Here is a 24,959-nt window from a genome sequence, read left to right on the forward strand (position 1 = left end):
AAACGAGCGTCTGGTGGCATATAACCTATCAAAATTCGTGTGATGTCACAGCCGTGTTTCCATATTCTTATCTAAACACAGCTATTGACCAATGAGAGTGCGCGAACTATCCTAATAATTTTATAATGTATTGTATTGTATTGAATATTGTATTACATTGTTAAATTGTGGATCCAGCCAAGCCATAGACCCTTTGCATAACTGGCAATGTACATCTTAAGCCTCAAATTCATGTGAAAAATCCTTTGTCTAGAAACATACGTACGAGGCTAAGGATGCACAAAGTATAGGCGCCATATATGCAAAGGGTCTATTAAAACACCTTTCTGTATAAAGATTTGGCAGTCCTGTGCATCCGATGGAGTAATTTTTAATGGCATGCATTCTTTGTTAAGCACACCAGGTGAAATTATGGATTTGACCACATTGATCTACCGGGCAATTGTAAGACAAATTTGCTGTTTTGTTTTTCTGTAACTCAAATTCGACAAATACAAGATAAATATTATCTTACAAAAATGATTTGTCCGTTCTTAATCCCAGACACATCAAGCAGAGTAAGAGAAGTTATCGAAAATTTGTCTCTATAGCCTGCGTAGCTAACGGTGTTGTTGACGCGAGAGGGATAAGCCGCGCTGAGAATGCGGAGCGCCCCTCCCCATACTCCGCGCGGCTACGTCGCTGGTTAATTTGCCTCTCGCCAACAATCCCGTCAGCTACGCAGGCTAACGTGTCTAAGAGATGGTTGCTGGTAACTGAGAAGCCGAGCGAAGAAGGTGGTACGATAGTAACACTAAATGATCAGATCTCGATCACAGCTCCCTTAAACATATCCCTCTCTAACAGACCCAGTGAAACCCGACCCAGTGGATTTTTTTCCTTCACCCAGTGAAAATTTAGCCTCCCACGTAGACGTTCTTAGGGCCTCGTCACGCGTGCCTCCCCCACGAACATCTGCTGAAACGAAAAACCACCGGCCGTTTGCCCTCTATTTAAATAAACCAATCAGCATTGCTAATTGTGTTGTAGATAGCCATACAAAACACCAGTCCCTGGTGCGACAGTAGGTGGAGATAGTGTTCTCTGATGAATCCTAGAGACAAATCAGGTGTTAACTGACAAGGAGGCTGGAGAGAGCGCAAAAATAGCAAATTGAATGCGCCTATGGCAGGCTTATAGTTCCATATGGATTGTTAACTAGGAAGGTTGACCTAAGGTTTTTTTGAACTGGTCCTGACAGTCGCTTACTTTTGCTACAGTTGTCGTTTCAGGGGCACCCAACGAATCTGTTCCTCATATTATCTGTTCCCCAGAGGAATCTTGCTGGCTGGCAAAAATACAGGTGTTTCGATGAGCTGGCTGGGAAATTTTGTTATTGATAGAGGTTTTGTCTGGGTATTACTGACTTTGTCTAGCATTTCAACCTGTTTTGTCCCGGTTTTGTTACCCTGGGTGCCAGAGACTTTTCTAGCGCGGTTTCCGGTTTTCAGTCAAGTCTTTATAGTGACCCGCGCGAAAAGCCTCTGGACCAGAGCGCTATTCCTTTGATAGCGTCGAACCAATCGTTAGCTCAGTTAGATCAGTTGGTCCAGATTTTGGACAGGACGGCTGATTGGCTCCGAACGACCACCTGAGGGACAGACGCTACAATTGGTCGACAAGAATAGACCAGCACGTGAAAGAATATTGTTGACATCACGTAAGCGTACTGCCAGAAGTGTTGTGATGGCGGTTTGTGAAAGTTTGGGGAAGGCACTGAAGGAAAGTATAAGCAATGTACTAGAAAGTTTTGACGGTGTAGAGAAGTTAAGTGATGTGCAAACAAGTGGGGTATTTAATTTTATTCAACGCAAGGACGTTCTTGCTGTCTTGCCAACCGGTTCCGGTAAATCGTTGTTGTTTCAAAAATTTGGTTTATCAACGGAGTTGATAATGTAAATTGACCACCGTACAGAGATTCTAAAAGCTGACGTTTCGAGCGTTAGCCCTTCGTCAGAGCGAATCCATTCGCTCTGACGAAGGGCTAACGCTCGAAACGTCAGCTTTTAGAATCTCTGTACGGTGGTCAATTTACATTATCAACTCCGTTGATAAACCAAATTTTTGTATACTACTTCCCCACCGACGCAGCACCACAGTTTCTTTAGAAACTACCCCTTCATTCGTTGTTGTTTCAGCTTATTCCGGGTCTTTGTTTACGTCTTAACCAAATGGGATACTGCGACTATCCGAAAAGTGCAATTGTGATTGTTGTTTGCCCGTTGAATGCCCTAATCGAATTTCTGACATTTCTTCACGTGCCGGTCCACGTGAGACGTCCATGTGATTGGCATAAATGTAATCCGATAAAAAAGCTCAAAGGTCAACGGGGACGGTAAAAAGCACCGCTCCGTGCCAGAGGTTTTTCTCGCGGCTTCGCCGCTCGTGGCTTCGGCCTACGGCCGAAGCTGTGTCGGCCTTTGGCCGACACCGAAAATTCCCGACGCACGCGAGAAAAACCTCTGGTGCCCAGGGTACGGTTTTGTCGCTTTTGTTCGGTCGTTTCGGATCGAGGGATTTGAAAGCGCGTGGAATTCCTGGCTGGGAAATAAATTTGATCAGCTGGCTGGGAAACCAACCAATCTTATCTAGCTGGCTGGGAAATTTCTTGTGTGTCTTGCTGGGAAAAAGGAACAGATAATGTTTTCCCAGCAACACTGAAAAACACCTGAAAATGCCTTAATAACATTTATTTTCATTAACTGGGGTGTAATAATACATTTTACAACAAATTGGTCGTTGGGTGCCCCTGTCGTTTGCCGGATCTGTTTTCAATGTTTTTCTTTTTTTCAACGAACCTAATGTATTCCCAAGATCTCTCCACATGTTTTGATAGCAATGCATCATCTAATTTTAGTCTTCAGTAAGCTTGCTGGTCTAGCTCCAGCCAAAGTTTCGTCCTACAGCACTATAAAAGTCTTTGTTCAGAGGCCTGTAGAAATCACGCAACAGCTTCACTACATCCTCATCAACAAGTGGGTGGCGTCGACCCTTGGATTTTGCGAGGCATCCTGACTTAAGACAAAAGAAACCCTTAGTGGCGTTGTAGTAAAATAAGTTTTCGCTGAAGAATGGCTTTAAACCCAAGAAAATCTCAACTAATTTCAATTCATGCACTGGATTCTTGATCAACTCTTCCCCACTGATGAAGTGAATCTGCTTTAGAGGAAAGTATTCAAGCCATTTGTTTAAATGATCAACGTAAATACCAATGGTGACGAATCGACTGTTCTTACGAAGAATGCGATGCTGCGGACCCTCAGTGACGTAACTCTCGAAGGATCGGCTCAGAGAACCGTTGTTATTTTCAAGCACTTGCGCGTAATCTGACATCGCGCGGATCGTGGGATCCCGTACCACTACCAACAACTTAATAGAAGGGGACATTTGAAAGATCTTTCTGGGCACGTCATCAGTGACAAAGTAGGCCGGCGTTTTCTCCATTGTTGTTTCGTTAGAAAAAGACAGCGGCATCTGGTCTCTGTACCAGTTGAGTCCACGAACATAGTTTTCCTGTCTATCAAAGAAGTGAACTTCTTGCTTACAGGCTTTCACGCTTGGATGACGAGCCAAAAACTCAAGGATAGCCCTTGTACCTCCTTTTCTTATTCCGATAACAAGAGCATTTGGTAAGCGTCTTTCTTGTTTTCTTTTATTTTCTGAGACGGTATATAGAACCTCTCTGGAGTAGTCTGTTGCATTTCCGCTTTGCTTCCGAAAGAAAGGGGAGATTCCGTATACATCTTCATCACTCGGTATTACCGTTAGCAATATTGGAAACTGTATGCTCTGGTAAACGAAGAAGAATACCACACATGTTGACAGGAATACACTCCCCAATAGAACATTCCGTATTATCATCCTTCTCGCCATTTCCTTAAAGCTGATTTCCAAAAAGCTTTGTCGGGGTTTTTTGTAGAGTCCTCTGGTGATTGCTCTTGAACGCGTTGAAACCCACTATTTTGTCTCAGTACAGTTTTCCTGATAAGAGTAAAACACAGAAAGTTAGATCAGATTAGTCGTAGCTCTAACAACCGGTTTATTTCCTAAAAAAAATTGTGGCGCTCCATCGATGGTTGAGTGAAGCACGGAAATTTCGATGGGTCAAATGACATACAAAATCAACCAGCTCATTCCAATAATTTCATGACGTTTTTTCATGAAATTATAGACCCTCAAGTGACTTAGACAAACAAAGTTCAGTCCGTAAGAGTCACAAGGGAAATGCAGCATAATATTCGCTTCACTCTCTTCGGTTTTAAGCGACGTCGACCGTGTTCTTGGCACCGTATTCTCGAGAGAGAACCAGAAAAATACACAATTGAGCTGCTAGAACGGTGTTTAAAGTGTAGGGGGTTGAAATTGACGGGCAAACGTGACGACCTTTTTAAACGAGTGAGGGGCTGTATAAGGTCGTGTAAACAGCGGAAGTGACCATGCGCTTGATCCGAGCATCAATAATGCCCCTTGGTCTGCGGCGAAAATACAATAAAAGGTTCGATGTTGGAAGGAAATGGTACCATAGTGCAAGTTCTGTTCTCTATTATACTCCGTCGACAGGCTAGCATGTTGGACTCAGGAGTACCCAACGAACCCTCTCCACAAAAAAGCCGTTCTGCAGGCTGTTTTTGAGCTGGCTGGCTAAAAAAAATCTCGAGTAAGAGCTGGCTGGGCTTTGGCTCTAACCGTGTATGGCTCATTGAGATATGAAAAACATTGTTCCTGGCTGGCTAAAAAGATTCAGATTTTTTCCTGGCTACTAAGACTTTGTTCACTTTCCAGGCTGAAATTTGTTCACTGGCGTAAAGGTTATTAGAACATCTTCGAATCATGCAATTAATTGGACAGACTAATGATAGTCTATCTATCAAACAAGCTCTCGTCACTCGTTGTGTGACAAAACATGTGCGTTTTCATCTCCTAGTGCATGACCTCTTTTTGTTGTTTTTGTTTCAGAGAGATTCCTTTTAACACTGCTCTCTGAGAATCCTCTATTTTTATGGCGTATTTCAAAGTCTCGTGCGTTTTTCAAACTAGAATGTGAAAATTTTGTTATTCGAAGCGGTACTGCTTTGCCTTTTTTGAACCTCCTTGTTTCTCCTGGTGGACTTCTGCTGTGGGATCTATTGTAGAGCACAAATAGATGTTTTTCACAGTTAAGAATTCCTGCGTTCAATCGATTAGCCAAGGCTTACATTTCTCGATGAAAAACAATGGTTTGGCAGCGGTATGAAGACTTCATCTCCTGATTCCTACTACTCTTTGAGGGATCCCGGCAATTTATGGTCATTTATCTGGATACTGAGTCCGATTAATATCAACAGTGTTTAGTACTAACCATTCTACCTCCTTTTTAGAAACCAACTCCGCAGATTTATAAAGTTTTCTTCTTTTTTGCTTCACTATCGCTTACCTCACTCCTATTTCCTCTCATAAGATCGAAATGTTTGTCTGAGTCTACGCGGGGGGGCTCATGTGACAAAGTCTATTTTTAGTAATAGCGCAAAGCACGAGAGAAATAGACCATATTCGTATTCCCAGTATTGGACTAGAACTAGCTTGCAATGGAGGCTAATGCGGGGGAATATATTAAAAAGTATTTGCATTTGAAAAGATTTCCCCGCATTAGCCTCCATTGCAAGCTAGTTCCAGTCCAATACTGAGAATACAAATATGGTCTATTGTGATTACTTATAATAATCATACATACATACATACATACATACATAAACTTTATTAAAGTGTCAAGGTATTTAGCTAAAAGCTAATTGCGTATTGTGCAAGGCGAACGAGGCGCAATAGCTGTTTTTGATCTGTTCGAGGGTCAAGGGGAATATAGTCGAGGTTCAGCTGCATTTTCCTTTGGATCAAACCACGGAAAGGGGAAATTTCTTTGGAAACTAGATGCTTCTGTGAAGCATACACTGGCTTGTCTGTGGTACGTGCTACAGAAAATCAGAAGGCACTGAATTGTGTGGTATTGAAATACAGCATTCCAGTCTCTGAAGAATAACAAATAAAAGAGAAGCGAGAAACATTGGCTTCTGGGCTGACATGTTGATAATTTTCAAGTTCCCTCACAACTTTTTTTCACCACAAGTGTGCCCTATGAGCATCCGAAAACTTTGTAATACTAAACTTCACTGAAGTCAAGCCCTGTTTCGCGGGGTTAGTGTTGGGATGGGAGACCAAAACAATAAACCCCTCATAAAAACAGAAACATCTGACCGAAAATACTATTAACGCTAACAAATGCGAACTCAGCAAGGTACAGATTCTGTTAGCTTGCTTTATGCAAAACAAATATTGATGAAAAACCAAATAAATATTGATACACAGTTTTCAGAAAGAGCAGACGGAAGTTTCCCGGACGGTCGATCGAGAATAAAATATTTACGACATGAAAACAACATTAATTTTGAACCGTGAATATAGAATATAAAAAGTTACGATCAGCGACAAACATTTTGGGAGATTTTTGCTACGTTCAAGTAAATTGCAAAGTCGAAAGTGACATGGCCGGAATTCAGCGGGCGCCGTGATTAAGTTACCGAGGCATGTTTACTCGCGAAACAGTGAAGCATCTGTGTCAAATGATGGCAAGATACCGGGTTTTTGTAAGTTTCTTTTTCTGTCAAGTGTTATAAAGTTTGACAATGAAATGAGCGAAGTCAAAACAAAGATCACAATCGCCCAACTCTTGTTTGTGCAAAGTCAAAATTTACTCTCCAAGACGCGTACGACGTTATTTATCACCAGGTAATTCCATCATTTTGGAAAGAGCAGCTACTTTATTATTCATCTCAAGTTTTCACTGATTTTGGGCCTCATTTTGTTGAAACTCAAGCACGCTTCCAACAAGCCTGTGAACCCTTCCTGCTTACAGAGCAATACTAAAAAACTTCTCCCATATCACATTTGAACCTTAAGCTCGAAAATTCAATACACAACATGATATTATAATTCACAAAGGCAGAAAATACCACAGAATCCTTTTCCAGCGAAAATTTTATTGAAACAAACAACATATTTGCTCTTAGAGGCGAAAACCTCTTCCTATTTGATTGCGTGCGTGAAGACAAGAAACTCAATTGTGTCAAATTACCATGTACTTCAGGTAAATACTGCTCACTTTGATTTCGTCTCGACGGGCGATAGATTGTTGTCGAAGTCCAGTACACGTCGCTTTTGAGATTCATGCCTAGTTTATCCAACTGACTTTCCATTATTGAGCTCCATAAGGGTATATTTTGTTTAAGGCTCCACTAAAACGCCATTCGCGTTGCATGACTTTCGACGCCATTGCAGGCTAAGTTAATGATTCTACTGTGTCCACCAGAGAAATCTACGCAGTTCCACTACCCTCTCGATCCTAAGAAAATACGCGCAGAAGGCTCTATACACAAAGACACCACTTACCAGGGGAGTGACAGGCAAGACTTTTACCGACACGGAAAAAAAAAAAAAAAAAACAGAAAACAAACAAACTAAACGCAGACCTCGACTCGGTTTGCCCATAGGCAACCCAGTAATTAGGAAGATCACTCGATCGTTGTGACCTTGTATCTGCTCTTCTTCAGCTACCCCGGCTCATAACTTAGCCTTGCCAGCTTCCGTGACTAAGAGGGATGTTTTTCAAACGGACAACCAAGTTTAAGGGTTTTGTCTAAAACGGTTGTGAAACGTCACGATACAGTATTAGCGTTTCGAAAAATGCTAGTGACTTCATGACATCATACCAAATTGTCATGACGTTCAATTCACGCTTTGGTCTTCAGTTTACACAATCCGTCTTGATTTATTACTAGTATGTTATTATAGGAGACAACTCTATTTTGTTTAAGATTAGAAAGCAATCTGTGCTTCAGTTTATGTTTATTTCTGAGGCCTTCCAAGAGGAGCTTCTGATGTCGCTTTGTCGCTCATTTTCCAGCCCACGTGTCGCCTATTTGGCTAGAGACAAATGTCGCTGTCGTTTTTTCGCTGCAATGCAATTGTCGCTGTCGCTTTTTCGCTAGAATACAAATGTTGTAAACGTGCTTAATTTTTGCGTCCTGTAATTTTGTTTAATTTAAAGGGTAAAAACTTCCGTCTTTTTATAGAAGATCAACCATTAATGAGATCACCATTACTGAGAAAGCCAAAGATAGACTTTTGAACGGTTTTGGTGATCTTAGCGACCTGAACGGGCTTAGCCACAGGAGCCTCATTATGGCACCAACATGTGTTTTTCTGGAAGAGAAACAGTTAAGGACGCGTCGCTTCCAAGATTTGCTAACTACTATAATTAGTTTGTAGAACAGCTTCTGCCGCGACCTTTGACGCTCATTCTCTTCTCGGTCCCTGACCCCACACGAAAATAAAATTGCTGTGACAGTTTGGAAGTTATTACTGTGGCAGAGTTTGCTAACTGGTCCCAGTCATTGCACATCACGCTTCCGGCATGCAAAAGAGAAAACAGTTTATTCCCCACCGTTTGAGGCCCACCCGCCAGAATTGATCAGAAATTTTGTAAAATTCTGGGCTGTAAACCCTGGCTTACACAATTCGTAAGTGGTTTTGGGAGGGCTTATAACTTTGAGGGGGAGAGGTGTAGGGCGCGGAGATGGGCTATAAGCGGATACGAGCTACGGAAGTGTTTATAAGGTGAAGCCCTCGCAATATTAATTATTAGTATAAATACACAGGTGACTATACAAAATCGCGCGCTCTCATTGGCTCGCTATCTCGGATTATTTAACAATTATTCCATGAGCGCGCGTTGGATATGAGATGCTAAATAGCCAACGAGGCGCGTAGCGCCGAGTTGGCTATAACCACTCTCATATCCAACAAGTGCGAATGGAATAATTGTTTTATTAAATTCCTTAAACTCCAAAAGTTTGGAAGTACGAAATACGAGCGATAAAGGAGAGAAAATCCTAGCGAAATCGAAAAAAGTTGATGAAGATGCGATGTTGTGTAATACCTCGTGGTCAGACAGACGCAGGCTCATCACAAAAACATTTCTTACCTTTTCGCGTATCTCTAAGCTTCAAAAGTGATCCAAACTTTCCACAAAAACGTTTTTCTTTTGCTTTATACCGAAAAAAATTTCGCTTTCTGGCGTAAACGTTTTTAGTTTAGCAACGCTAAGCGCAATCATTTACCATATAAGGTCAAACTAAGGTATATGAGCTGATAACCGAGATTGAGTGAAGCAATCAGAGCACGAGAATTGCATTATCCGAGGTTGAGAATTTAATAACAGCCGATAATCACCTCGACGGACAAAATGGCTGCCAGTAGTCGTTTTGCCACTGTAAGTGAAGATGATTTCGCGTTGAAATGTTTTTTTTTTTCTTTTTTGAAATAATTACCTGTGTATTTCGACTTCGTCTCGGTGGCTATTCACCGATAATCATTTCGTCGTCGGCGAATAATTGTTAATTAATTGCTGTCATTGCTAGACACTGCTTAAGCTTAATGCAAGGAAGACCGTCAAAACCCTTTCTGTAATTATTAGTCAGTAATTACTGGTAACAGTGTCAGACAACTTACCTTTCCTTTCTTTACCCTTACCGCAGCTCTTTTTGTCCTTCTTTTTGCTTTTTTTGAGAATGCTGTGAAAACGAGCTACGGAAGTGTTTTTACGGTCATCGAAATACGTAAAAATCAAGCAACAATTAAGTCCTCGCATTATTAATTATTAATTGCTGTCATTGCTGGACACTTTAAATGCAAGCGAAGGCCGTCAAAACCCTCTTTAGTAATTATTAGTCCGTAATTACTGGTAAACAGTGTCAGACAACTTACCTATCCTTTGTTTCCCCTCGTGGCTCTTTTTGTCCTTCTTTCAGTTCGCTTTTTTTGAGAATGCTGTGACTGCTGTGTGATTTTTTTAATTAGTTCCCATTTCACGTACTCCACGTTAGCAAAAAGCACCAAAAAAGCCGCACAGACGCGATAAAAGTCACCGAGTTACAGAGAATCATGACTGACGTGACTACGTGTCGACCTTTGTACCAAAAAAGGAAATAAGAGACAAGCCGCTCACTGCATAACAAGTGCGTGAAGTGTTGAATGATGGTTTGTTTAATACATCTTAATTACTCGGGCCCGTAGGGGCTCGAGTTATAAAATACGTTTGATTTCAGTTTTTTTTTCCTGTGCAGCAAAATGCACAATAGAAAAACGTAGCGGTGTTTTGATTGGGTAATGCACAATAGAAGCCACGTGGCGTTGTTTATATTGGTTATTTAAAGCAAACCACGTAATCCAAGATCATGAAGAGCAGTGTTATGCGTTGTTTGGGATTACTGAAGATCGACGTTGCGTTGGCTTAATCGATTTCATCTTGGGGTGTAGGCATAGGCTTTTCGCTTTAGACCCACACTAAAAGATGTCAAGCGTCAGCTTCGAAACAAGTCGTTCCGCGAACTGAATGAAACAAGAATATACTCAAATGTAACTGAAATGGATGCAACTATTGAAAGTGATACAAGTCAAAATACAAATTCTTTAATGAGCAGCGGGTACCTTATTGAGAACTACTTTGAAGATGACAGCGACAAAGAAAATAAGTCCACAAACAAATGGACGCCATATTGGAATCTTCTGAAGACAAAGTAAAAACATTGGCACAGCGAACAAATGGCCTGAAGCTTGTACCATTTTCACCGCGAACAAACAGCCTCCCGCTCAGTGTACCATTGACTATGGAGATAAGTTTTTGGTCTATTGCGTTTTTTTTTTGCTTTTTATGGTTAAACAGTTTGTTTTCTTGTTGTGGTGTAGCTTATATCCTTCGTTCAACTATAGCGATCGTGTTCACTGCCATCTTGTGTATATAGTTCTGGTTTAGATTTACAAGATTTGATGTCATCAGTGGAGACTGTGATCAGCTCTGTAGAAAATAATTGTGATGTAGTTTGAAAGGCTGTACAGTTATTTGATTCTCAATGGTAATAAAGACTTGATCCCAAAGGAGAAATACAGGTCTCGATAAGCACAAGTGTGGTTACTTTAGTTGTGATTTGCGTGTGCATTAACATACTAAGTAGACGTGCCCGAGAACCGAGCAGAATTGCAGAGAAAAGGCTGAGACGTCTCTTTTAGAACAGTAGAAAAAGGAGGAAACTTTCTGGAACGTATTTGGTTAACAATGTACCGAGGTCATCCACATTTACACAATGAGGTAGAGTGAAAAATCAAAACAGAGTTTGTAATTGGAAATCTAAACATCTTCGAGATACAAAAACAAACTTGTGAACACGTAAACCTGAAATATTGCAAATCATAATGCTGACAAACCCAAAAGCGAAGGAAATGGATCATGCATACGACGTTTTGGATATCTGAATGTTTTTGGGTTAGATTAAGGCGATATACTTAAAAATTCCCAAGTTATCCCTTTTCGTGTTAATTAGTAATGCAAACAAGTCTTAGTAATTAATTGGATTAACGAGGAACCAGTGATTGTAAAGCTAGTATTGCCATGGTTCGTATGTAACATGTAATCATGAGAAGATTCACGGAAAACGGAATTTGAAATGAGTATGCAGGAGTAAGTATTTGAAGGTAAAATAGGTATTTGTAGACTTTATGCTTCGATGTATTGTGCACATAAACAAGTATCTGTTCTTCTCTTTAAATGAGATTATACTGCTCTATCAGTAAAATACCGTTAAGGGACCGTGACCGTACTAAAAGGGTTATTCATGTCGCGACAGTTATCTTCACGTTCTTTGTAGTCGGCCGTTCAAGGTCACACAATCAACGGTTTTGTTGTAAATAAAACGAGGACATAAAGACTTTGTTCCTAGATCTCAGATTATAACGTACACCTGCATTGGCCAAATCTGTTTAAGCCTCATTCAGTACTGCTAAAGAGCACGTGTAATGCTTACCTGTTACATAGTACAGAACCTGTGCAACTGGCTACTTTAATAGACAGGGTCTACCTATAAAAAGTCTCAGTTAAACAGTCCAAGTTTCACTTGGCAGTTTTTCCCCTCCCTCCCTCTCTCCCTTTGGAGATGGGTTGGATATATCGCTTTGCCGTCATTAAAATTGGGTCGCTCCTGCGTGGTGTGGTTAAGTCTGCGCAGCGACTTCCCCCAAGCTTGTTGGCTCGTTGCCTTTGTACATTGCTCACTAACCAATACTCTTGTCCGATCCAGCACTTCCTGTTTACCACTCAGCTCGTAGGGCTGGGGAGATAAGTGAGGTTGTTCTATGTCACGCAATCTGGAAGTCGCATAGGCTAACCAGTGGCAAGGCAGTGTTCCCCTCAAAAAGCGCCAATACGTCTGTTGTCTCGTTCCATGGCGCCTTGCGTTATGTGTTTAAAAGCTAATTATGCGTGTTGATACCAAGGAACAGTGACATTAATGGTTAATATTCCTTGAAAGGCTTCTCACCGTTCAGAGAGTTTTTGTTCACATTTCTATCTTTATTTCGCGAGAGTTTCAATACACGAAGCGAAATGATAATGACAGGCCAAGTGACCCACACTACAGTATTCTATCTTTTCTCCTGCCCTTACCATTCCGGGAAAACGAAACACTATTTTTTGTGACACCGACTCCGTTTACATACAGAGGTTATATTTTTCATTAGACAAGAGGTTTGGAAATAGAATTCAGATAAAAAATATTTCTCTTTGAAACGTTCAGTTTGTAAGTCGCTTTAATACTGCATTCGCTATCAAGCGCGGTGCGAGTCAACAATTAAAACAAGTGATTTTAAGAGAGGATGGGGGAGAGAGAAGAAAAAAAAAGTTATTTACCAGCAAAGGGTCGGTCCGTGTATTAAAAAACTGTGGCATCGTTCTTGAAAAAGCTGCCCTCAGCCTGCGGCCTAGGGCAGCAATTTCAAGGCCTCGGTCACAGTTTTCCCTATACGAACCTCCCAGCTGGCAAATGACACATTTATTTTGACAATTGGGTGCATATTTCTGTGAGTATTTCAATTACAACAAATGGTATATTTTAAATATTTGATTCTCGTGCTATGGATTCATTTGGCATGGCCATTCTCGAGGAACTTGAGTACTTCTGAAAGTATTTTCAAGTGTCGAGATATAGTGCACATCTTCACGTGTGGCGCACGTGACAAAATGTTTTTTACGTACACCACTGCACGAACGTTTGGTCATCTTGGAAAGATGTTTCCACATCTCACCTTCATTTCTCTTTCATTCTTTTCTGCAAACGATGTTTCGATGAGTCATTTCGTTTTATCTTAAACCGTTCAATTTGCGTTTCCTTTCTCAAACACTGAGCAAAAATATCCATCGATCAGTAAAAAGCAATATGCTTATTCCACTTAATTAACGATACACCACTGTACTTTTGCAGGCCCGAGTATAGGCTACTTGTAGCCTCTTGTTTGCACAAGAAATGTACATGTTGCAACACCAACAGAAGAGGAGATTTAGAGTCATGCTGGCCTGGTTGGTCCTGTCGCTGTCGAAATAACAAAGTAAAAAGATGTCGCTTTGTCGAAGTTAAAAATGGATTGTCGCTGTCGCAAATTGTCGCTTTTTTCCCGTCAAGTTATGTCGGCTGTCGGTGTTCTGGAACAAGATTGTCGCTACATTTTTTGCAATTTTGGAGCGATGTAGCCTGCGAACGCAAATACGTCTGCGTTCGCAGGCTAGGAGCGATGTCGCTTATCGCCAAGAACCCTTGGAAGGCCTCATTTCTGCAGGGTGGGTGTTGAACCAATACTACCAGCTGTTGTAACTATTGATGTAAATGGTGTAATGCGACTGTGAGAAAGATAGTGAGCTCATTGCTTAGCATCCGTCAAAACCACAAATGAGAAATCAGAGTACCAGGCAGGATTCGTAGCTCCGACCTCCGTAACATCAGGTGTAATATCGGTGATACTCGGCTACTCGTTGATGCTCTTTCTAACAAAGCGAATTATACCATTTACTGAGTGTAACTCGCTGCATAAGAGGCGCCTAACATCGCCCGTTGCAGAAAACTAGTTTATCAGTAGTTGTTATTGCGAAGTGTGTGCCCCAGTCCTGAATATTAGAGAGTAATATAATTTTCATGTCTGTGTCATGATCTAGTTTGTTATGACTGGTCATACTGTCATGAATCACATTTGCATAATTTAGGAGTGAAAACGTACTTGAAATGACTCATGTAATTTCATGACACCCAAAATGAAGAATGAAACATTGCAATAACCACTTGAAGGGGCACTGTCATGCTTAGTTTTTTGTGTCCTTAAGTCAAAAATTAAATTAGTACTTTAGCTCACACTTACAACATTCTTGACAACCCACTGACAAGATATGAAATATGTTTATGGCACAAAGAGCTATTCGTAGTTAATTTTAGGTGTCCTTCTGAAGATAGTGTCTCCAAGCTTGAAAAAAGTGGCCAGTTTTTCAAGTTTTGATCCATTTCCACCCTCTCCATCCTTGGCTGGAGACAGTAATAGCTTCAGTACACTTCAATGTTCTGGCAACAAAACTACAGCATTATTTTTTGGTCAATTTTTCATTGATGCAAGGATGTCTTTTAGCGTTTTGAAGTTTGACTAAAAGAGCGTGACACTGCCCCTTTAAAATCAGTGTTGAACCTAAAGGAAACACAGCAAAAGGACAGAGTAGCATGGATGGACATAAATGGACAATAATCTTGAAAAGGAGTCGGCCCGAAGGTTTTCAAGTTTATGGCAAATCGCCTGGATAAAGGCCGTTTTTGCTCTGAATCATCATGTGAAACATTTTGTGATGTAACGATATTTTTATCAGTAAAGGAATGACACATTACCATTTTCGAGTTTTAAACTCTTGCTGGATTAAGTAAATATTTAATTTTTCCGAAACACCCCAAAGAGGGTCCCTAAAATAATGTGACATAGCCCGTTTTATAAACGAATCGTGACTTACGGTTCGTTCAGTCCTAAAATATTCTGATAAAACATGACCTTTTAATGACCACTAGTTTCGCGGGATTCTTTTTCACCGAGTTCTCAGTTTAACTTAACTTTTGAGCTTCTTTTCAGCAGGGAAAACTCAGATCTCTTCAAATGTACTGAGCCCGCGTAGAAACAAGGTAAACAATGGGTTCAGTACACGTGGATTCAGTTTTAAAATTAGAGTTGGGGGGAGGCCTAAGTTTCTTAATGAACGACATTCCAAAAACGAAACAATCAAATTTGCTCTGTTGGAAATTTTCTTAAGAAATCAAAATGGCTTTTTTCTCTAAGCTTATCACTACTGTGAGTTCATAAGGGGCGTCTACCAACTATCAAACATTTGCGTCCAGCAATGCATTGAAGAAACTGTCGGGTTTGTAGCCCACATACTAATATCCATCACACAGATCACATGTGAATCAGTATACAACCGCAGTACTAGTAGAGGAATATTTTCTCTGATTTGAAGATCCTGATCTTATTTCTTTAATACCAACGGAAACTTGGGCTGGATAATAATAGTTCCTAATCTTAGTATAAGATATCGCAGTTGCATGTCACAGTACTGCAATACCAACCACCTGACCTTCAGACTAATTCTGGCTGTTATTGCCACCTTACAGTCGACTATGTTCTATTAAAAAGTCCTAGCATTTTTGGATTCATAGCTTTTTTTTTTTCAGCGTATCTTTTTGACTTGACAATGACTGGCTAAAATAAACGACCTTTCAAAGTTAGCTTAAAGTTTAAGCTAACTTTGAAAGGTCGTTTATTTTAGCCAGTTTTTCGTCCTTCCAATTTTAATTTTTTTTCAGAACTTTTTCAGTCAGTGTTCATTTTTCCCAAGTAGGCGTTAAAAAAAGAGCAGCAAAGACTTTTCGGAATATCATTTCAAGTGCCTTAATTTGTAAAATATGAAATATGTCTGCCACAAATGGGTACTGCACTTTTACCTTTATGTATTTTCATCCAAGATATCTTCCCCAATTGCACTAGCTCGTATGCGTACTGAAGTTAACTGAGGCCACTTTGATTCAGTGTTCTTGAGCTATCAGGGTATTCAAATTACTCCTCATGTTGGCCAGAGTTGCAATGTTACAATACTGTTCAATGGGACATTTCCGAGTTGCTGTTTGTTTCGAAGTGAGTCTTGGTGCTCAACTATTGTAAGGGAAAGAGTTTGATTCGCATAAGAATACGCAACTCATTTCCATTTGAATGGTTGTTCACCAGGACTAGCTTTGAAACTGAGGCATACAGCAAATCGGAAATGGGCTATTCAAGACTTTATTTCCATTAATTTAGCATTGACTTCAGCCGACTTTGAAGTTCTGTAAGGAGTGGGAATGGTTTTCTCTAACGAACCGTCAATTTTATCCCCTTACTCTAAAGCAATTTAAATTGACAATTGTCGGGAGGCCTTCCTGCACTTGTTCATATTATTTTAGGTGAGAACTTTGACATTCTTGTTTAACTGTGATGTTGCCACGGAGACTTAAGCTTCTTCTTCTTCTCAAAGAAAATTGTTATTTTCGTTTTCTTTGTGATTTTTTCCCACGTTTAAGACCTCTTTATTTTTCAGTTAGTCTATCGATTCACATTGGTGAATGAATTTTACCTGCACAAAATTAGGTGGACCTGGTTTATTTTTAATGGCCACGCTTAAACTTTTAAATTACTATGAAAGTGGTACTACTCTTATAATGAGAGCGTTTTGAATAAAAATAGTAAACAAATCTATTTTAGTCCTGTTATTTTATACTTTTTTCTCATGAAAGGAACATAGATTTCCTCTTCAACTCAAGTTGTGAATGGTTAAAGTTGAATAAGCCAAAATGCTTGGCAAACTCATCCACAGAACAATAATGCAGACACTCTTTCGACGGCGGAGATGTTCATCTCGGCAGATATGGGCGATCACTCTTTTCTGCTAATGGCACTAATTTATAATTCCATCGAAGCTTTTTTATGCAGTTGTGGATGACAATGAAGGAAAGGTAATGAATACCTGTGGGAGAGGTTCATATCGAATGACTGGGATAAAAAAAATAATGCCTTTATGTTGACAAAAACAGGAGATCGTCTTAATGAATAAAAATGAAGCTAAAAACGGGACCAAAACTGACATTTATAAAAACTTTGTGAGGAAGTATCTATTTTTAAATGAGAAACATCATAACGGGAAAATAAAGGTCTCATTAGTATATTTTAGACGAAGACAGGAGCCTTATTTCTGACATGAATCTTGTGGGGTTTCTTTTCTGGGATGGATTCCGTGAAAGCTATGTTTTATACTTTTTATATGTGCAATAGTGAGCAATAGCCTACGGAGATAAAGAGATCTGACAGGTCAATCAATGGCTCGCTGCGGGCTCAGAATTTAATGACGTTTAATGAATTTACTGAATAAAAAACTGAGAAAAATAAAATGAAGACACATTAACATATAAATAACAGGAGGTCCTCAAATGCTTTTATTCGCGACACTTGACATGTTGAATTCATAAGGAATCTTGGATAAGGTGTTGAGAAAGTTCAGAGAGTTTCAGAGGTCTTTAGAGAGTTCTGCTACGTAGTTCATTGAGAACATTTTCAGCTAGGCTTTCAGCAAATACGATCTGGATTATAATTTTGAAGTTGCGGAAAGGTTTGGATAGCAGCAGACATATCGATATTTTGAGAAACAACACAACACTTTTTAAATTTAAAAACATGTTTCGACAGAAACTTCTGTCATCTTCAGTTTAAATTACAAAGTACAGAGTTGAATATATAGTGTGAACCAAAATGCTAATTAACTATAAGAACAAAAGGAAACATGACAATGTAAAATATTACAAAGAAAGTTTTAAATTAACATGATAAAGTTGATGATTAAGTGTAGGTTTCTCCCACTGATAATGAATGGATTCTTTTATCTTAAGTTGGAAGGTGGTAGAAGCATATGCCATGGACCTCTTTCATAAAATAAAACATTCCTTAATTTTATAGCCTGCGAATACAGCCACCTCTCATAGCTCACCGGGGTCTCATCAAGGGACTCTTCTTTTCATTGCTTCTCCTACTCTGGATAGCTGACTTTTGTAGCTTAGAAACCAGTCATATTCTTGCATTCACAGTTAAGTTAATTACTTTAAATACCAGCTATTATTGCATCAAGCTGGTTATCGTCTATGGAAGGAAAGATGGCTTGTCTGGATAGAACCAACTCTTTCAATCTGCAATAAACACTTTTGGAACTTACACTAATCACTTCTCCCATTTTTTCACAGTAAATCCATAGCCTAGGAACGATTCCAATTGTTCAAAAGGAATGCACGGTCGTATTTGGGGCGACCTTTGCATGCATAGGCTGGTTCTTGAGGTTTTAGCTCGGCCAACATGGATCGAGCTGTTTGAAGTATTAAATTCAAAGAGGGAATCTTCAAAACCATACAGCGATGATGCTCTATCGAGCACACTTATACCCCACTCGACATGAAAAAAAAAATTGAATCCACCTCGTCACCGTCGATCCTTTTGGATAAATCCAGAAGGACTCTCCTTACGTGACTCAGGAGAAAGAGAATCAAACTTGAGTTTTGAAATAAAAATATTATAATCATACAACTTCATTGTAGTGTTACAGTATTACATGGAAATACCGATTCATGGATGTACCATGTATGAAATACCCGGTAATGTCAGCAAGAATACCGTTGACAAACAGGCTGAGGATTCTCCATGGACGTCAGACTATTCTCGAACATGAAGTGCCTTCCTCTAAAGGAATGTTACGCTGACAAGTCAAGGCGAGGAAAAAAACCAGGCCGAAAACCGTGATGTGAACTGTTCAAACAGGGCGCTTATACATAGGGCGGTGAAACGGGCAGTCCGCTCTTGGTCCAATGTGTGATGCGGAGAAGGACTGGTACGAGCGCTCCTTCCGCGCTTCCGGTGCAATTAATGGCTGCCAAAAATATCCTCTCGACGAACCGGAAATCAAGTTTTCTTTCTTTATTTTTGGGCCACCAGTAGTGTCACGGTATTATTTAAAGGCCTTTTTGATATTTTTGACCCAAAACGCAATACTATTTTGTCTGTTGGAATATCACTCAAGTATTTTCGTCAGAAGCTGCTTAAATTTGAGTGAAGTAAAGACAGTGTCGAATGCAGGTATGTCCCGCTTATCGTGACCAAGCCGTGTTCCGCTGCTTCTTTTAGGAGTATTCCACATTACTCCACTCTAAATTTTACATATGTTTAAGATCGATAGCTTTTACATAACATAGTAAAAAACCAGCTGGATATATTTGGATAGAGCAGCGTTTCAGAACTTCAAACTTGCTCACTTAAAATCCAGGTTTTACCAACGGCCAATGTAAAATGCGTGAGAAAACTCCTAAGAGTTGTAGTGTGGATAGTTGAACACGGATTGTGTGAGGATGACAACGCATTAACCTGGGTGAGGCTATGCTGACGGCCACTTTTAAAAGGAAGAAAGAGAGAAGAGAGCAAAAGAGAGAACAAAATTCCGGCAAATTTCTCAATGACCAAAGAGCCATCAAAACAAATGGTCAGACACAAAAAAAGAAAGAATTGTAGGACCTTTGCATTTTGTAGCCTCTTGTATTCACTGTCACGATGCTGACCAATTCGATTGTGGGCTCTTCTTTGGTATTCGAATTTCACGTGTCGTCTGTTGTTTTTGTACTTGATTGTGTGTAATCTTCTTGAAAGACTTCAAAGGCGAAGCGAGGTTAACGAAATACAGGTAGGTTTGTATGATGTAGAATTTTTTCGCAGTTATTAACTTTTTAGGATCGCTGATGTATCTTCTTAATTACTGATTATCTAACGTACGCTTTATGTTATTGTGGTCATTATGCTGTCGGTGTAATGAACGTCGTCATCCTGTGAGTAGAAATCGCCTTTTTTTCGCGCGAGAGGAGGTGTAGGGAAAGTTGAGCGCGTGCACTCCTCTATTTTCAAAACGGAAAAAAAGAAAAAGGAACTTATTATTGTGATCCGTTCACTGCCAAATTCGAATTACCGAGCTTTTAACATGGACCCCTGTCAGACAATTGAGCTTATAAAAATTCAAATCCGCAAAAAGCAACTTCCTGTAAGAGAATGCTACCTTTAAATTTTTTAGTATTTGGTAGCGAAGAACAAGTCAGAACACATACAGAAGTTATTCTTATGCAAATAATTAAGTGGCCAGGGTATTTAAGCTAAGTGAAGCTAAAAATTTCCGCCTTTATTCTGTAATAATAATAATAATAGTAATAATAATAATAATAATAATAATAATAACAATAATAATAATAATATAATTCATTTGCTAGTTTTCACTCTGTCTGTCTGTCGTTCTTCAAATGTGGTGCATAACCCTTCATCTTCACAAGAATTTGATACTTGAAGATGTTACTACCTACAATTAGCAACTTGTCAAAGTTCCCATCAATTCGATTTTACTCCAGCAAAGTCAAATCATATTCTGGCACCAACTTACAAAGGGATTAACTTTCAAACCTACTAAATTTGTGATCATTACCACTGGAATAATAAAGTGGCAGTCAATTCCAGATAGTGACCAGTGAATGCTTTCAGATGTTGTATTGGATTCATGTATTTCTCTTCTCTTAATAGATCAAAACTTCAAATTTTGAAATCAACATTCCTGACCATGTTCCCTTTTTGAGTCCCATGGGGCTATTTTTTCATAGTCAAGGTGATTTACTGATGCTAGGATTATTCAGTCTCTATTAGCCCTTAATATTTCCTACATTCTCCTTTCCTTTTGTCCGAGGCTACAAGTTCTTTTAGTTGCATTGCACATGAACTCACTCAAACTGAATAAAATCTGGAATCACTGATATGTATATGATGTAGTGGTCTTATAAGGATATGAACCCACAGTGTAAAAATATTACCATTGAAGTATTACATCCACAATGAACTTCATCAGATTTTGTTGTTGAATTTTGCACTGATTTTCTAGTGCCCTTTGAAGTGCAGATGACTATTCTATTGATAACAATGAAATTCAGAATTTCTTTGTAAACCAAGAAAAAACATTCTGTGATGCCAATAATTGATGCTACTTCTAGCTGGCTTGCTCAGTTTAAGACCCCATCCACATGAATCTGGTTTTTTCCACACAAATATGGCATTTTCAGTCACCGAAAATGAAGGTTTTTGAAAACAATGACATCAGAGGCTCGTGTTACCATAGAGAGTTCACATGTACGTGTGCTCTATAGTGGAGTTTAAGCATTTTCGAATCATTTTTGTGCATTCATGTGGATGGGCAAACATGATTATTGTTAACACTACCTGTGGAGGAAGATCTTTTTAATGTGCCGAGAAAAGATCTCGGTTTTTAGCATGGGGCCTAAGACAAGCGTCTGTCATTTTGTGTGCAGCATATAAAAGGAAACATATTGTAATCTAAACAATGAAAAATATGTCATTAGTGACTGTTTATTTTGTGTGATTATTTTTATAAAATGTTAACCAAACTTTGAGCAGGAAATTGTGCCAAACTTTGTACAATAATAGTTATTGTACAAAGTTAGGCACAATTTCCTGCTCTAAGTTTGAGCACGTTAAGAAACTAAAAAAAAAATGCACATAAAACTAAAAGTAACTTCTCATAAAAAAAAATTGAATAGATAGAAATAATAACATTGTTCTTCTTTGGTTTTTTCATTTTTCAATTGCCCTCAGATTTTCCCTGAAATTCATCACAGTGCACACAGCAGAGGTTTGACACCATTTACATGCATGTCTAGTTTCAATTTTGTTGTAGTCTGATACAAATTGTTATGCATCCAGCCCAGGTTTCCACGCTTTCTTTTAGAAGAGAAACTTGCATTGTATTAATCCTTACGAAAAACTACCATAACCTGTTCGGCTGTTTATTTCATATTTGTCACTCCTCCATTGCCACCAAATTTGGTCTCTTCCTGCTCTGGGAGCATAACGTAATACAAACAATTACCAACTCAGGGCATTAAAATGGTCAGATGGTTGAAGGTCACATGACAGATAGTTAAATATAAAAATGTTGTGATAAAATTATGCTGAAATATCTCTGTTAAGTACTGTTATGCTGTGAGTCAGTAATAATGTTTTGAACAATTAGTTGGTGTCTGTTGGTTCATGTGATACCTGGTAGACATAATTAAAGTGGTTTGGCAAAACCTACAATTTTGCTGGCGTTATGTTACCTTTCAGCCAGGCATTGCCATTCTTGATTGGTCAGAACTGCCAAATGGATCTTGGTGTCATTAAATTATTAGGGAGTTTAAGGGTGCCTTTTTTTGGGAAAGTCCAAAAACAAATTTGTGATCTCAGATCAATGGATTCTTCAGCGTCAAAAAACACAAAATCCCAAAAAGGATTATTTTCCATGACAATGCAAACAAACAAACCCAGAGTTGCGTGCAATTCCAAGGGCAGCACTAAAATTAAATCCAGAAACTGGGACCGGAATCCCGAAACCAGAACCGTCCACAATTCACGAGAATTACAACAACTTATCCACTGGATAGCTCGATTTGTTTTGCTAGTATTTATTCGCTGGATAGCGTTATCCACCTTTTGAAGAATCGAGGCCTGGTTTCTTGTGCATCTTCATTATGAAGTTTTCTAGTAAATATTGGAAATCCACGTAAGTAAAGGATCATAATCGAAATTTGTTTATTGTACATGGTCAAGTTCACGTAAAAGTAATAATGTTTGAAATTATTAATTTATTTTTTACCATAATTGCTTGTAATCTTGCAATCTGATTGGCTCGCGTCATTTTGTCACGCAATGTAATAGCCAAACATATTTGTTACGAGCAAGACAAGCAACGAAATAAAGAGCAGAAAGGAGCACGAGAGAAGAAGCGACGAATTTGATAAATTTAAGCGAAGAAAGCCTGGCGAGAAGCCGAGGAAGGAGAAGAAGAGGAAATTTCAATGAAGAACACCGTAGAGCTGAGAGAAATGGAGCGAGAGACAAAACACTAAGGGCACGTTCGATTGACCCTATTCCGGAATAAGAATACGTGGAGTGATGATTAAAACGGTATCATTGGCACGTTTCGAAGCAGCAAGGATAATAAAAATATGTTTAAAATAGCATTTTAGCAAGTGTTTGACAATTTTAATATGAATCTCCGTAAAAACGAAGGATTTCTAACTTATATTCCATGTATTCCTATTCCGGAATACGGTCAATCGAACGCACCCTAATTTACAACGGTTGGTTTTCAAGTAATGTTTCCTTCTTAATGCATGCCTCGCTGCCTCACGTATTTTGTAAAACCCGCTATAAAAACAAAGAAGGCCTGAAACGTTTGCAATTCCGTGTTGACAGAGATTCTGGCATATTTCAACAATCACATTTGTAAAGAGAGCTGGAAAACATAATTAATGATGAATTGGAAAATGTATACTGTCAATAAACTTCAAAAAAACAAATTACATGATTGTTACCACTCCTCGAGAAAAGTGAATATTAATATCACAGTTTGTAACATTCAGTGAAAATCACAAATTAAATATCTTGCAGTCTTTATTGATGAGGATCTACAATGGGGTGCCCGAATTCAACATGTTAATAATAAGATTGCTAAAAATACGGGGATAATTAAGTTAAATTAAGACACTATCTCCCTTTATCCATATTAAAACAACTCTATTACAATCTTATCTTTCCCTATTTAAATTATGTACTCATGAGCTGGGGATCTGCAGCTAAAACTAGATTGTCAACTTTAAAAACTAAACAAATCAAATGCATTCGTATTATGTTCTTTGCTAGTTGATATGAATCTGCTACCCCACACTTCAACCTTTTACAAATCATGTTTAAAACTGGAGAATCTCTTTAAACTCAAGTTATCAATTCTTGTTTTTAAAATTAATGCCTCTAAGGAAACGTTGCCACCATCCTTCACTAACCTTATAAAGCATGTCACCGATATCCATCCTTTAATACAGTTTCCAGAACTAATTATGGCCTATCTCGATTTGACGCAATATCAGCTCGGTTATGGGAAACAATACCTATCAACATTAATAAACCTTTCACTCCTGTAAGAGCCACTGAGTCTTATGGATTTTACTCTGTCTAACGCCAGACGATTTTACTCTGTCTAACGCCAGACGATTTTACTCGTCAATGGGGAACCCCACAGGAATGAACGGGTTAGGTCTGCAACATCTTCACGTCTTTTTAAAACTCAATTTGTCCAGCACTTGCTCTCTACTCAGGGATAGGTCCTTCACAATTATTTATAACTTTGATTACTAATGCTGCCACTTCTTTAAACATATTCTTGTAATATACTTATGTAAGTTGCATGTATTCTATGCCTTTTTTTTTATTTTTTTATTTTTACTTAATTTAATTTGCTCCTCTCTTTTTTTGTAAATAAGGAGGGAAAAAATAAAGAAAGGAAAAAACAAATAAACAAAACTTAGACCTTGTAATCATCTCTTATATGCAGTGGCCAACTCGAAAGCTTCAGTTCCTTTGGCCACTGTGCACCCACATTGTAAAAAAAATCTATTTCTATCCTCAGTTTTTCCTAATTTTGTATTATATACCTGTATAATCTCTATAATTAGTTTAAATAGAGCGGTTTTCAATTGAGTGTCGAAAGTAATTAGCGAATTACTTTGGTTTTGCATCTACTTCACTCAGTGATTGGTTCAAATTTTTCGCGCCACTTTTTCAACCAATCAGAAGTGAAACCAAAACCAATTGTGGCTCGCGCGTGCACATTTTCCCGCCTTTTGTGTCGGCTACGTGTAATTACTTCGAGTTTTGATTGGTTTACTGTATTGTCTCCGTCCTTTTTGATTGGTTAAAGTAATTACTTTGGTTTTGGTTTTACGACACTCATTTGAAAACCGCTCTATCAATGTGTGCAATAAAGATTCCTTCCTTCGTGTTCGTGTCCGTTAGCTTTTTGTGTGAAATGGATGTCCAGTCGTGAGCTGCTTTGTTTGACT

General features: G+C 39.0%; 2 protein-coding genes across 7 annotated transcripts in view; one reads left to right on the forward strand and one right to left on the reverse strand.

Moving 5' to 3' along the window:
* Positions 1-2,522: 2,522 nt before the first annotated feature.
* LOC137967687 (heparan sulfate glucosamine 3-O-sulfotransferase 5-like) lies at positions 2,523-16,618 on the reverse strand. 5 transcript variants are annotated; one of them, XM_068814220.1, is made up of 2 exons: positions 15,918-16,618; positions 2,523-4,020 (listed from the first exon to the last, which is right to left on the reverse strand). In XM_068814220.1, exon 2 carries the CDS (start codon positions 3,910-3,912, stop codon positions 2,917-2,919), a length of 996 nt encoding a protein of 331 aa, XP_068670321.1. In that variant the 5' UTR covers positions 3,913-4,020; positions 15,918-16,618; the 3' UTR covers positions 2,523-2,916. The 5 variants fall into 5 exon arrangements, with proteins under 5 accessions (XP_068670321.1, XP_068670319.1, XP_068670320.1 ...); XM_068814218.1 differs by lacking the exon at positions 15,918-16,618 and adding an exon at positions 9,835-10,012; XM_068814219.1 differs by lacking the exon at positions 15,918-16,618 and adding an exon at positions 5,453-5,488.
* A 2,983-nt stretch (positions 16,619-19,601) lies between these two features.
* LOC137967734 (heparan sulfate glucosamine 3-O-sulfotransferase 2-like) overlaps positions 19,602-24,959 on the forward strand; it is a 22,490-nt gene continuing 17,132 nt past the window's right edge. The window contains exons 1-2 of one of the 2 annotated variants that reach the window (XR_011116569.1): positions 19,602-19,717; positions 22,777-24,363. The gene's annotated coding sequence lies outside the window, so the exon portion shown is untranslated. Of the gene's footprint in view, positions 19,718-22,776; positions 24,364-24,959 lie in introns of those variants that run through there. The other variant, XM_068814286.1, reaches the window with a different exon arrangement.

Source organism: Montipora foliosa, chromosome 8, assembly GCF_036669935.1.
Source record: "Montipora foliosa isolate CH-2021 chromosome 8, ASM3666993v2, whole genome shotgun sequence".
Classification (NCBI taxonomy): domain Eukaryota; kingdom Metazoa; phylum Cnidaria; class Anthozoa; order Scleractinia; family Acroporidae; genus Montipora; species Montipora foliosa.

Coding starts and splice junctions, on each gene's coding strand:
- LOC137967687 (XM_068814220.1), bottom strand. CDS start 3,912: ATGGCGAGAAGGATGATAATACGGAATGTTCTATTGGGGAGTGTATTC.